Source organism: Diadema antillarum, unplaced genomic scaffold (genome assembly GCF_040938485.1).
Source record: "Diadema antillarum isolate AM-2024a unplaced genomic scaffold, OU_Dant_1.0 seq00001062_RagTag, whole genome shotgun sequence".
In the NCBI taxonomy this organism is placed as follows: domain Eukaryota; kingdom Metazoa; phylum Echinodermata; class Echinoidea; order Diadematoida; family Diadematidae; genus Diadema; species Diadema antillarum.
The window spans coordinates 227,464-241,673 of NW_027271889.1; the positions used below are offsets into that span (position 1 = coordinate 227,464).

The 14,210-nt window shown below is 40.1% G+C and overlaps 1 protein-coding gene across 1 annotated transcript; it reads right to left on the reverse strand.

Moving 5' to 3' along the window:
- Positions 1-3,757: 3,757 nt before the first annotated feature.
- Positions 3,758-5,246, reverse strand: LOC139743261 (uncharacterized). The gene has a single exon (XM_071653757.1). The coding sequence runs from the start codon at positions 4,990-4,992 to the stop codon at positions 3,787-3,789; it is 1,206 nt and encodes a 401-aa protein (XP_071509858.1). The 5' UTR covers positions 4,993-5,246; the 3' UTR covers positions 3,758-3,786.
- Between the last annotated feature and the right edge of the window lie 8,964 nt (positions 5,247-14,210).

Here is a 14,210-nt window from a genome sequence, read left to right on the forward strand (position 1 = left end):
CTTGAGATACAATTGTGTAGGTATATAGTCAAACATGTCTCGCCAACCAACCACCCATTTTTAAAGATCACCTGCACTGTATCCCCTTACAACCACACACCAATGATATATTTCCTTCCCCATAAAATCATTTTTATGATAGTGAACTTGAGTCGGGACTACCTGCCAATAAAGATTCCCCTTTTTTTACCCCTCCAGTGGTTTTTGCTCTCTGGAATTAGTTCAAACGATCTCTGCCTATGAAACACAATATACAAATATAATTATGTAAGTGATACATTTACAGTGGTATTGGATTTCACTTGAGTTGTTCATAATCACTGCAGCTTTGTGGAGTACTGATCTCCCACAGCAGCGATCCATCAAAATTTGGTTTTGGCACTTGCCACAATCCAGGACATTCATTGATACTGTGTATCAAGCAGGAATGCAGCATTCATCTTGAGCGACGATCTCGTCTGTACTAATGACACAAGAGCTAGAATGCTCAGATTTGTTTCGTACGACACTGTACATCAAACCATGTGTACCTGATTTGTATCTGCTCCTTTAATAACTGATAATACACCAACTTTGAACTATATTGCCTAACTGAATCATAGATACAGGTAATGATGAATAATTTTGTTAAAAAGCAAATAGTAAAAACAAAAACAATACAAAAGCAGAAATGAACCAAAACAGAATAATCATAATTTCATACAATTTTTACTTTGCCCAGCTTGAGATTGGTATAGATACCTGCACCTGCACATCAGATAATGTGTAAGAAAGTATTAATACAGCTTCAAAGCAGAGTTATACCCTTTGAGCATGACAGAGCCATTAAGAGCTGATCTTTACACAACATGGCCTTCGCAGAAACTAACTGTATAGAGCATAATGTAAATATCATGATTGAGAACAACAACAAAGTGAGAATAAAGTCTATCCCTTTTGAGAAAGCAAAGTTATTGATTTCAAACAATTGAGATGATATGCATTTGATTGGTGTTGCTGGAAGCAATATTCTGCGTGTTGTTACTTCCACACACATGTATACGTCATGAAATTCTTGAAAGTAAAAGCATTGTGAACACTACATGTATATGGCGCATACAGTAACTTGTATGAACACTCTATGCTAAAAGTTGAAAAAAAAACCACAACCTTTTGTGGGTCAAATTCTGTGAATGAGCCTAATACATTGCACACACTAAAAAACAATAACAAACAAACAAACACCACATCTGATCATATCACAGTGCGTTCATGCTTAAGCTGACAGACAGAGAATATCAAATGTTCTGTGTGTGAATAGAACACAAACCATGTACAACTTTTGAAAGGTTGATTTCCAGCTTGGAACATAAAGCTTTACCATTTAGGAACAAGTGGTACATGAACTTAACACAGCACATAATTTTTAAGTATCCAAGGCCAGTGTTTTTTGTTCACTTTTTTTTTTTGTCTTATAATAAATCTCTGACTCACATCTATCAATACTGTACATACATTGTACTATCTTTAGCACCAACTTTGACTATCTAAGTAGGCTGTTTTCTCAGTCGAGGCAACATTAAACGAGTCTGTTAAGGATCCCAGCTGTAGTTAGTCTCTTCTCCATGCTCCGTCGTGCCGTTACAATGATGTCAATGTACCATGCTGCACACATGCTGAACACGTGTACTGCATCTGACACAAACTTGACACTGGGTCACAAGAAACCAATGAGACGAGAGAGAAGAGGTACATAAAACTGATCTGCACGATGGAACAGCCTTGCTTTCAATGCCTGAACTGAAATGAACCAGGTTCAACACCTTCTGCACGGAGCACACGTACAACACTGTACAGGCATAATTCACATGCAACACACACCTATCGTATGAACAGACACGCTCATTCAAGGTATGGGCCAATATGAAGGACCTGGGGGGTGTTTCATCAACGCTTGTCAGCGCAGACAGTTGTCGGCGCTGACCAATTTCAGCAAAATCCTTGGTTTTGATTGGCTGAGATGCTCTGGTCACTGACTGTTACTATGGCGATTCAAGTTGTCAGCGCCGACAAATGTTGATGAAACACCCCCCTGGTGTTTGTTTTTATGCCGTAGGTGCTATTGTTTTGAGGTACAGTGCGTGTACACAGCCCCGGTGCTACGGTGCAATTAACTCACTGATAAGAGGCCAAAGCTTTTGAATTCTTCACGGTCATCGAAGCGCTGTGGGGAGGGAAGGACAAAAAATCTCGAAAGTTCGCCTCCTTGTATCACCCTTATTTTACCACCAAATCTCTTAAAACTTCACACACATATCTAATATGGATATACATGTATCATCCTTCATATGATTTTTGGGTGAAAATGCTGATGTATCTTTCGAGATATGTGTATTTTTCTGTTTGAGTCGTCTGTGGGAAAGGGTTACGATTTTTTTCCCCAACACAAGTCTGCGCCTGCATGAATATGCATTTGATTAACATATTACTAGTCTGTATACACCAGACTCACTACCTGCGAAGTTTTGTGTTTGTGCAATTAGTAGTTAGGTGAAAATAAGAGCAAAAAGACAACCGACTTTAAGAGAAAATACTGGCCATGCACAACTAGATCGTCCTCCTGCGCATGCGTTTTCTACTGGTGAGTGCACGCTTAGCCAATCAGCGGTGTCAGGTTCGGCGCAATGCGACAGGGGTCGATTTTCGGTCAGCAGGGTGGTGAGTAGGCAAGAGAGGAACCCTGCTATGTGCTTCAACTGTTTCATGCAGCACAAAAACCAATACATCGGACTGTGTATTGCTTACGCCATGGATTTTATGTGAGTCACAAGTGACAGTGATCTCGATTTTTTCCAGACATAGCCGTGCGCCAAACGATACAGAAAATATATTTGGAACGCAGTATGGATATACTACCATAAGTCATATACCGAAGTTTCATTTTTGTGCAATGAAGGAAAATGTGAGAAAATAACACTTGTTTTGAGACCAAATTTTCTGTTTTGGAAGCTAAGTTTCGACATTATTTTCACACGTTTATCCTCAATAAAACCCCAAATAACTAACATTACGAGTAAGAAAATAGTTTCTTCTTCAATTTGCTGTATAGATTTAATCATTTGATGGCTTCTGGGGTGAGATATATCGCGATTGTCCTGCAACACTTCCCCAGCGGTTTTACGTACACAAGCTGTCTACTTTTTGCAACTGAGGCTTCGAGGTCATAAGCTTTTGGTGAGTTAATTGCACTGTAGCGCCGCTCCTGTACACGCTATACAAACTATGTACCATTAGCTGTTTGCCCTGGATATGTCACGCAATTTAGCTGAGTATAATGTATGCTAATTTTTGTGTACGGCACCTTGTTTCCAAGACAGAAACTAAAGAGCAAAGTGGATCTGCCTGGATCTACAGGCAAGTATTTTTTGGTCTCTCCTACTTTTGAGGGGTCTCTATTGTACATCAATCTTAGGAATTATACAAATCTGTGATTAACAGTCTGATCATGCCTCTACTTCTGCTTGAACACATAGTATCTGCACAGTACAGAATGCATGCCCCACAATGAACATAATTAGTGAATTAAATCCATCACATCAACAGGAGTGAACACATGGAATAAATGCACATTATTTTCTTTATGTATAGTTTCAGCTCTTACTGTAAATAGCCAAATAGCGTTTCACGCCATCAAATATTTTGATATACTTGTAGTGCACATGTATGATAGTATTCAAATTACAAATTGCTATAGAACAAGGCTAATAAAAAACTTGGTACTTAAAAAAAGAATGAAGTTCGCACATTTCATGTTGCCTGTTGTTTGCTGGCTGTTTTCCTCTGTCTGAACAAATTCATTTTCTTTACAATGAGCATACCAAATTCCTCGTGCATGTCCGCAAATGAGCGCACGCCCTCGTCATGAACGTGAAAGACCGACTGTCCGGTTTGCGCAGACTTGCCGCCCTGTGCGTTGTGGGCCCCTCTGTGAAAGGCCCTGTTATGGAGTGCCCTTCGTGCAAGCCTGGGGCTCGTGTCAGTGGAGGCGGAACCTGACAAGGGAAGTGCAAGGTTAATGTTTTCATAAAACACCGACTTCACGCGACGGCCGGCAGAGAGGAGCCTTGACGTGGACAGGCTGTCCGTTTGGTCCTGCTTGTAGTCAGTGTGGGCGTTGACGTTCTTGTTGGAGTTGTTTGAGGAGTCGTGCGGCTTCTCCTCCTCCTCTTCGCTCTCTGAGCTCTCCCGCTCCAGGAGAGTGTGAGGGATGGTCCTGGCGGCGCCGTTGGATGGATCCCCCTGTCCCTCATCCGAATTCCCCGACGGCACCAGTGGGTCCCAGATGTCATAGGAGGGATTACTGTAATTGTTCAGGGTGAGGGTGTTGGCCTGGTAGGCACTCTGTCGGGGCGCCCCCTTGTGTGCCAGCGACTCGGTCTTGCCCCGCTCGTAGGTGCCCATGTGCGTCTTGGGCAGGAGCTCCATCGGATGCTCCTGGGGCGCAGACGCCCCACCCGCGGCTGCTCCGCCTGTTGCCCCTTCCGCCTCGGGCATTTCCCCGGTCTGGATGACGGAGCTGCGCACCAGCATCATGGGCGAGTTCTCGCTGTTGCCGTGGGTCAGTTCGTCCAGCTGCTTCTGGAGCTCGTCAACCATGGCCTTGATGTAGTCATAGCTGGAGCAGGAGAGAACCTTCATCCAAGACTCCATCTCCTCCTGACTGGTGGCGGCCATGACATACGTTCGCGAGTCCTTCACCGAAAACGAGATCTGGAAGCAGTAGAGGCAGTCCTCCAGGTCGGCCAGCTCCACCCGGCAACTTTCCAGGATGATGACCCCCTGGGGCTCCTTGTCCCCTTCCTTGTCATAGTAGAAGAGGAGGTTCCCCTTCAGGACAAACCAGCGTTTCTGGAAGTTCCGATGGTTGTCCGCCTTCTTCAGGAGAAATCCCGTCTTATCGACGGGCGAGTTACACGATGCAAAATAGGACACGTTGCGCTCGTTGAACTTCATCTTGCGTCTCTAGCAGCTCCAGCAGGCATAAATCATTGGCTGCAGAGTGGCAAAAAGCGGAAAACTCTGTGAAAGATGGCACTCGCCACAGATAAGCTGCTTGTCTGTTCACAGCTGCACTAGTAGCAGGTCCGCCGACAGAGCAGAGAATGGACCCCTTGTGTCAGTAACTCTGCTGCAGTAAAGTCTGGGGTTTGGCTGGCAGTCTGCCGGTGAACTGATACTGGAGAGAGTTTCTATTGCCCATGCAGATCCCTAATTAGGAAACTGGAGATTTCACAAATCTCGCGCAGATTCCAGCACTCTTCCACAAGGCAAAGGGAGACACAGCGTCAGCAGGAAGGTCCTAATCACGAAATATCCTTCACTGACGAGCCGTGCATCTTTCACTGTATTGAACAGGAAGCTACCTATAGGCAGGGAGCAGAAGAGACAGAAAGACAAGGTAGGTCAGTTGTACATCGCACAAACATTGTACCTATTCTGTGGTTACAAAATCATACTGTCTCTTTAAACTTAAAGCCAATTTTATAGTAAATGATGCTGATAAGAATGAGCAACAGACTGTACTAAAACTGTTTGGAAGATAGTAAAATTTGAAAACTCCTCAATTACACTTTTACAAAAAATCATGACATAATAGGATGATCAATTAATTCAATCAGTGAAATTGTTACAACTTATTTCCACACTTGATGTGTTTACTGACATCTTAAGTGTACTAACGTACACTGCACATTGTACAATGTAGTTCCAAGCCATGCTAAAGTTGATTTTAACCAACAGAGTAAAATCAGATTTTGAGTAGAATGATGGGAGGCTTAATAGTTCTTGTGAGAAAGTGCCATTTTCAAAGTTTTATAGGTTTTTTTTTTATCTATTTACATTTTTTTTTTAAAGTGATATAACTGGCAACCACAAATGTAAATTCAGAGAGGTGATAATGTTATGGCCTTTCAAATCTCTTATTGGCCCTTTTTCACAAGCAGATATAAAAAGAAAAGAAAAAATGCATCCTTCACATCATTTTGTTTGCAATTTGCTGTATGTTATAGATTGCTTCGGGCAAGTAAATGATATTTTTAACATTAAATTGAGCACTCATTAACTACTACTAGTGACAACAACAAAAACAACAACAACAATACTAGAATGATGATAATAATACCAATAATGACTTGGGGAGGGGAGGTCTGTTGCTGCCGAGTCATTCAACCAATAAAATGTGTTTTTCAGGATACACATAATTTTGGAATTTAAACCGATAATTTGACGCAAACTGACACGTCAATCACTTTCAATTGATTTCAGTAACAACGACAACAAAATGTATTGGTGTGCAAGTGTCTACTCAATACTGGAAATTATGGCATTAAAGTTTCAAGTCTGTGCTTCATGAATGGTTAGATGCCACACTAGCATGGCTTGAATACCACTTCCTGACCGGAAATGGGGCAGGCAGGAAGCCTACCATGTACAGTACTACAAAGTTGTGCTCTGCAAGTCACATTTGCATTTTTTTATGGGAGAAAGAGCAAGAAATACACATGATCTACTAGTAGTATTTCTGTTGCACTTTGTTTGGAAAGGAAAGCTTTAAAGGTGAAATTTACTGTTTGATCCCAATGCCTGTGCTGCACAGCCGGCACCATCTATCAATCAACAATCAATCCACCTCTGATATTTCAGAGCAGGCAAAAGAGAAGCCAAAATCTTCGCACAATGCATTCAAGTAGCTTCAAAACATTGTGCTGTGCATTAGACAGGGATGCCAAGTAGAATCAAAGAGAGGGCCTGAAATACTGTAAAAGTGGAAATTTTCCATGATGCTGAAATTTTTGCACATTTCAGGCAACCAGAAACTAGCGCGAAAATAAAAGCATGCGAATATTTTTGCTTGCCATATGTTCCAGTAGTTGATATCTTGATTCCGTGGAATTAAAATGTGCGAAACTCTTCCTACCCAGCGGGTGCAAAAAATTAGTCTCACAGAAATATCCACTTTCACAGTAGTGGTCTACAATTGATGTCAAATCTTCATCTGTGCAATGTACAAGTGTACAGTAAATTTACACAAGCAGCACCTTCATAGTATTACATATTTTGGTTTTGAGAAAGAGACAGATATTTTCTTTCATAGAAAACCCCACATCAAAGACTTGGTAGACTTGGGAAACATGGTGGACCAATTGAAGTGATCATTCGGTGCCCACTGAGGTATAGTAAACCAAGAATAGCGCCCATCAGCGAATATGTGCATCAGAGTGTACACTCATCCTTACAAACGGTCCTCTCCAGTCAAGAGTCATTGGTTGCTTGTGTACCAGTTTACATGTACAGATCAGTTTACATACAGATCAGTGATAAAGCTGTGTAGTACACACAATTTGTAACGTTAGGATTCCCAAACATATTGGCCCGAATTCATGAAAGTGGTTTAAACTAATAGACCATGGTACAGAATGTGTACCATGGTCTAAAATTAGCGTGAAATAGGTGTACCTTTGACATGCATGCGCGCATCAATGTGCGTTTGCTACTGGACGTCTGGTGGCACACGCAATCTGTCAATCATCTGTACAATACGCAGAAGAAATTTGCAAAAACCATGGTTTAAACCATGGTTTCAATTGTACCATCTTTGTGAATTCGGGCCATTCAGGCCAGGCCAGCCTTTCCATTTCAGGGTACATGTATCTCCACACTACTATGTAGGTCTTTAACCCATTGAGGAGGAGTCCTAAGTATACTGTACGAGCTGAAATTTTTGCAGTGGTTTAATTTCGCGAATTTCGCGAATCGCCTTTGAACCGCGAAAAGAACAACACGCAAAATTAACAACGCGCTAATAGCTATTAAAGTTCAGTTAGACCCTCCCAACCCCGAAATTAACAACATGCGAAAAATGTCCTCCATGTAGCAATTCGCAAAAAATTTGTACGCGAGAATTTCAGCTCGTACAGTACTCGGGCAGGTGTCTATGGGAAATGCATGTTATATACTAAATAGCAAAATTAGCTCGTCCTCAACAGGGCAACATTCTCACTCTCTCACCATTCGGTCACTCACCCTTCCAACAAATAGTCAAGGCACCATCAGTACAGAACTCTTTAAGCTATCTTTCTCCAAATATACTGTAAAAGATGGAATGTTCGTGTGTATCATAATTTTGCAAATTTACAAAATTCGCAAAATAAAAATGCAGGTGAAAGTTCTTGTCTACACTATATGCACTGAATGCCAGTGACAATTCGTGAAAATTTCATTTCGCAAAAAAAAAGGCTGTCTGCTCCAATTCAAGAAGACGTCATGCCCCCAAAATATCTTGCTTCACAGTATCCTCATACAATGAGTACTCTCTGCCTTTATCAAATGCTTGCAATAAACCATACTGCCCTCTGTCTTTTATGACTGGAACAAGTCAATTTTAAATAACCTATCCCCCAGATACTAATGAATCTATCTTCCTACTGCAGTCTAAGATCAACATAAAGTTTTGTTCTATCATGTGCAGCAATATGATACCGATACCTGTCTTAATGTGATGTATTCAAGGACATAAAAGCTTTGGAAGCACTTTAATAGGAGAATTAATTAATGTACGAGTGGAAGAGGTTGTTCCCCTCAATAATTCTCATCTGTGGGATCATGGTATGACTGAATCAATTGTGTAGAAACTAAAGCTACTGGCATGACAGATTATGCTTGTATGGAGCAAGGATCATAGCTGGCCCTCCAAGCGGCTAACACCACAAAATCCTTTGAAAAGATTTGCTTCAGGACATGAAATCCCTAATGTGCCTTAAAGTACTCATCTTAAACTTGCCCAGTTTTTTCCTCAGCATTCAATAATTATCTAAACTAAACCTAGAGCTCTGTAAACTTGGCAAGCCTACCCAGGAGTAGCAATAATTACGTTCAGACGACATGCCCTAACCTTGAGGTTAGGAAACCTTAAAGTTATGCTCTTGCCCCCTAACTACGACGTGCGTCCACACGATGAAGCTTAACCTCGAGGTTAAGCTCCAGTCCCTTTGAGTTTGTATCTTTTTTGAGTCCCCACAGTGCTTAACTACAAGTGGGACCCCCTGCGGCTCGTGGTTAGAGCACTAACCATAAGACATCTCGTGGCTCTTACCATGAGCTAACCTCGAGGTTAGCTCAAGTGCGTCTACACTGTCCCTAACTACAAGGTTAACCTCGATGTTTCCTAACCTCGAGGTTAAGGCTTGTCGTCTGAACGTAACTACAGCTGTAAATGTGCCTCAGTCCAACAGGAAGGCCATGAGGACACAATTAGGATTACAGGGATTAGGCTGTACTCTATTCATTGATAATTACTTTCCCCAATCAGCAAAGGAAGTACTGTACTCCAGCATGTGTGCCTCTTGAAGAGCAGCCTAGAAAGGGTTTATAAACCAAAGGGAGCAGCAAATGTTTGCTTTGATAGTATGAAAACAACATCCATCAAGTTTATGTCTGCAATGAATTATTGGCACGATTGATGAAAAAACCAAATAACAACAAACAAACATAAAACTGTCGCCAAATCAGCATATTTTTCTGGAGCAATTTTGCAGGTGATTTCATTACATTGGGACATTATGTGCATACTTGCCAACATTTTCATTTGAGAAAGCGGTAGAATCCAGGATGCCTATGCAAGCAGCGCTAGCTTGAATGCTAATGAAATCATTCAAAAGCGGTAGTCTACCGCCAAATGCGGTAGAGTTGGCAAGTATGTACAACATTTGTATGTGTACTTTTGTGTATCTCAGCTGAAGGCAACTGTGTGAATTGCATTTTCTACACAGTACATTTACAGAGTACGGTACAGCATACAGTGAGAGCACAATAAGTAGTGTGGATAGGGCTCTGGATATGAATTAAAACAGAAGGTATGGGGTTCAAATCCTGTCATCATCCTTGATACTATTCTATTTATTCAATAGCATATACCTGGTAAGCACTATTTTACGCATAACTACCTTTGTGTTTGTGATAAATGTTCTTGTTGTGTATTTGTGTATGTGTTGCTAATTTCAATCCTGTGAAGGTCACATCACAGCAGTGTCATCTGCAAACATGACACACAAATACCTCAAGCTAGCCCTATGTACATTGCATGTGTACACATAAAATGAGTCAGGCTGCTTCTAACTATGGCATGACACAAACACCACCTATGATCAATGGGGAGTCAATGTTAGGGGGGTATTAAACAATCTATAAAAGAATGATATCAGAAGGACTCAAGGTTTTGCATACAGTTCAACACAATATATCAAAATCTATTTGACCCCTGTCTGCTGATGTATCAGCTGGGGTAAAGCATAATTTTTCATCTTACTCTAATGACGATATTCCTTAAAAAAAAACCAGCACTGCATGAAATGAATTTGATTGTATTTTTTTTTTCTAGAAAAAACAAGAACAAAAAAAAAAAAAAAAAAAAAAAACCAGCCACCAATAATCAAGAAGAAGCAAGATCCTTAACAACAAAAGCACTGAAATAACACAACTATGACATACAGACACCAAGTTTGTCAAGAATTGAGTACATACCTGTACAGGGCTGTATGTACAAATTTATAAAGTACAAATAAATGTACCATGACATACATTATGTTCTGTACACTGTCAATTATTTCTGAATGAGTCAACAGACAAAGGTAGCCAGCAAGCTCACTGTACACACATTGTACAAAGTTTGAAAAGCATCTCACCAAACAAGGTGATATCATTTTAGACTAAGAACCCATGCCATGACATCACATTGTATGCAAATCCTCATTCCCACATACTGTATTTTAAGTGACATATTTTGCAGTGTTTTTATTTGCATGAATTTTTGCAAGTGAACTGAATTTGCAAAATTTACAACGTCAAAAATACTGCCTTCTGTAACAAGTATGTGCTGTAAATTGTAACCCAAGGTGGGATATCACTAATTGAATTCTTCTTCTGAAAAGGGATTGTACCTTTCTTGTATCTTCCTTGTCTTTTTAAAAGTTTTTTTTTTTCAATAAAAAAAGAAAAGAAAAGAAAAGAAAAGAAAAAAGCAGACTGTGGCCTCACCTCAGAAAAATAAGGGAAGAGGGCAGGGATGATATGTCCCCACATACATTCTGTATGTATTATTTATTTCTGGGGCCTTCCCCTTTTTCTTTGAATAGCTTACTATGCAGTAGATACTGATCAGTAAGACTCTTAACTACATGTAATGTTAGTATGACTGAGACTAACTTTACTGCTACAGACAATCACAAATGGATTTTGTGTCATAGTTGGTGCAGCCAGTCTACAACCCTGTATGACCTCTTTACAGTCTTGGCATCACATCGCATGGGTTGGTTAGAAGGTGTAGATCCATGGGAGAGCCCCCTGTTCTGTGCCCTTTGGATTTTATGACACGATCCCGAGACTGAGTGTACATGTAGTAAATTTATAATGCTTTACCACAAGATATCACAAAGAATTCGGAATTGGGTGCTGGAAGAAAATTAATTTCTATAGAGTAGCGGCAATCTAGGCCTAGGAGTACGAATACTTCATTTCGACTGGTCATTTTAGGGGACTAGTGCAGTTTCGCACCGGGTGCCTGTGTGCCTGAATTCCAGTTTTATATGACATAGAATTCAATCTGTATAGCTTTGAGATCAATATGTGAAAACCTTTTTCCATCTCTCTCTCTGGGCTTGTGGTAACTTAAAATCCTAAAAAATGATGAATTTTCATATCAAAACCTACACGTTCTTACGGCTGCCAGCAGTACAGTCAATCATGGATCTGAATGTAGTGATCCCATGTAGCGATCACAGCGAGTTTTTCTATATGGTATCTTAATGAAAAGACATACTTTTTTTTTTCCTTTCCCCTGCAGCTAATTTGAAGTTTTGCAGTATTAACTTTACAAAGCAGTTGATTGAGGTGTTGGGTGTTCTGTGTCGCATGTGTGTGTTTGTGTGTGTTTTAATGAAATAAGACTGAAAAATTATATTTTTGGCGGTCTTGGAAAATAACGAATTATGGAATTTGGTTGATTAGCAATTTAAGAGAAAGAGAGGAGGAGACAGGAGATTAGAGATAAAGAGGACAGAACAGACAGGGGAATGGATAAAGAGAAAGGACGGGAAAAGGAAAAAAAGAAAATACATGAATACAAAGATACATACATAGCACTGAAGTTAGACAAAAAATCTAAAAGCTTTACAATGAAAAGGAAATGAAAATGAAATTAGAAAGGAAAGAAAGAAGAGACAGATGGGTTCAAAAAGAAAGGAGGAAAGGAAAAAAATGAATAGATTGCCATTCAACGAAAAACAGAGAGAAAGAGACAGATTGTTAAAAAAAAGGAGAAGAGGTAAATAGAGAAGAATTGTATTGCCCAAAAAGGAAAGAAAAAAGATAATTACCAATAGAAGGACTTGGTGAGAAGAAATAAAAAAGATATTGGTTTGTTGGAGAGGAAAGAAACTAAATGTAGAGGAAGGGAAAGATGTAAGCAAGGAAATAAAGAACAAATAAGAAGAAAATAACATTGAAAAAGAAATAAGGAGTATCAGTTGGGAGGAAAGAAACAGATTAAAAATATAAATGAAAGAGAAAGATAGGCCTATACATGTACTTGAAAAGTGAAAGAAGATAGAAAGATACACGAATGCACACACACATTTTTTTTTTCATATCATTCTTTATTTGAATTTCATTTATCAGCACACACACACACACACACATGTACACAAACACGCAAACTTCACACCAGTGCACAACAGACCCTACCCAAAGCCAAGGCACAACTGTGCTAGAGGCCAGTGTAATCATAAATACAACCACTATAGCAAGACTTGGTGAAGGCAAGGCCAGGTACATATACATGTAGCTCATACTAGAAAGTGGAAAAAAATTATCTTAAGGATACCATAGAAAAACTTGCTCTGATAGATAGAGATCGCTACAGTCACTATTAAAGTCCATTGACTCTATCGCACAAAGCGTGTACAAATTTTACCGTTGTTGGTATTGATTTTGACATACAAATTCATCATTTTGAGGATTTAAAGAGACGGCAATCAAGCTCAGACTCGTCAGAGAAAGATGGGAAAAGGTGCTCGCATATGGCATAGATCATATTTAGTTGAACTCCGAAGATTGAATTTAATGCCATAAAACTGAAGTTCGCAGGCACCCAGTGCGAAACTGCACTAACGTTAGCACCCATTTTAGCTCATAAATGCTCATACTACAAATAATTTGATAGACACTAGATCTAACGTTACTTTGTAATACGTATCAACTTTCTCATACTGTTTCTGAATCCAGCAGTTTGACATGTTCATTAAAATTTACTTGTACAACAAAACATGTGTGTCCAACGTATAGGAACCTCACATCCAAATATTCTTTAGTTACGCTCGCGTTCTAACGCGTTAGAGGTAAGCACAGGCACTACTCTACAAGGACTAGGTCTAGTTCTTGTCCATCATATTCATAACAAACCCAAACCATCACATCCATCGAGCATCATGCTACATGGTAATGGTATGCATACCCCCCATGACTGACCTGTGAGCTGTGTGCTGTGCTGTGCGTACCTTTTCAACAGGCCACGGCCGGCGGCCACTGAAAAGACATGTGTAACTAAACTGACTTTAACATGTTTAATGTTCTGAACAATAGTCACTGAGTGTTTGAAAGGAGGCTAAGTTGATTTTACAAAGTATATGAAAGGTGTGGCGATTATACTCACATTCTCCAGAGTTAAAGTACTGAGAGTTTTGACTTCCGCCCCCTCAACTTCCCCATTGCATTTGTGATCATGCCCCACGGTCATATTTACCACTTTTCTCAATCGATCTGATGCATTCTGTCACTGATTGCTAAAGAAAGAAAGGCATGATATTGTAGATTCGGACAATGATTAATTGAAAAAATATATTTAAGGGTATTAATAATTTCTTATATATTAATACTATATATTTGGGATTGATTTTTCGTTTTTCCTCAATTTGATAATACTTTTAATGTGATGGCCAAAATATCTAAATACAGAACGAGGATAAGGATTTCCTGTGGCAGATGATTCCAGTGATACCTTCACGTGTTGTACGTACCAGTACGTGCCATACGTACGGAAGGAAAACACGCGCAGGCAACAACGGGAGGCTGCTGGATCCCAGCCGAGAGCCAGGGGGGCGGGCCGGTTCGACTGTATACCA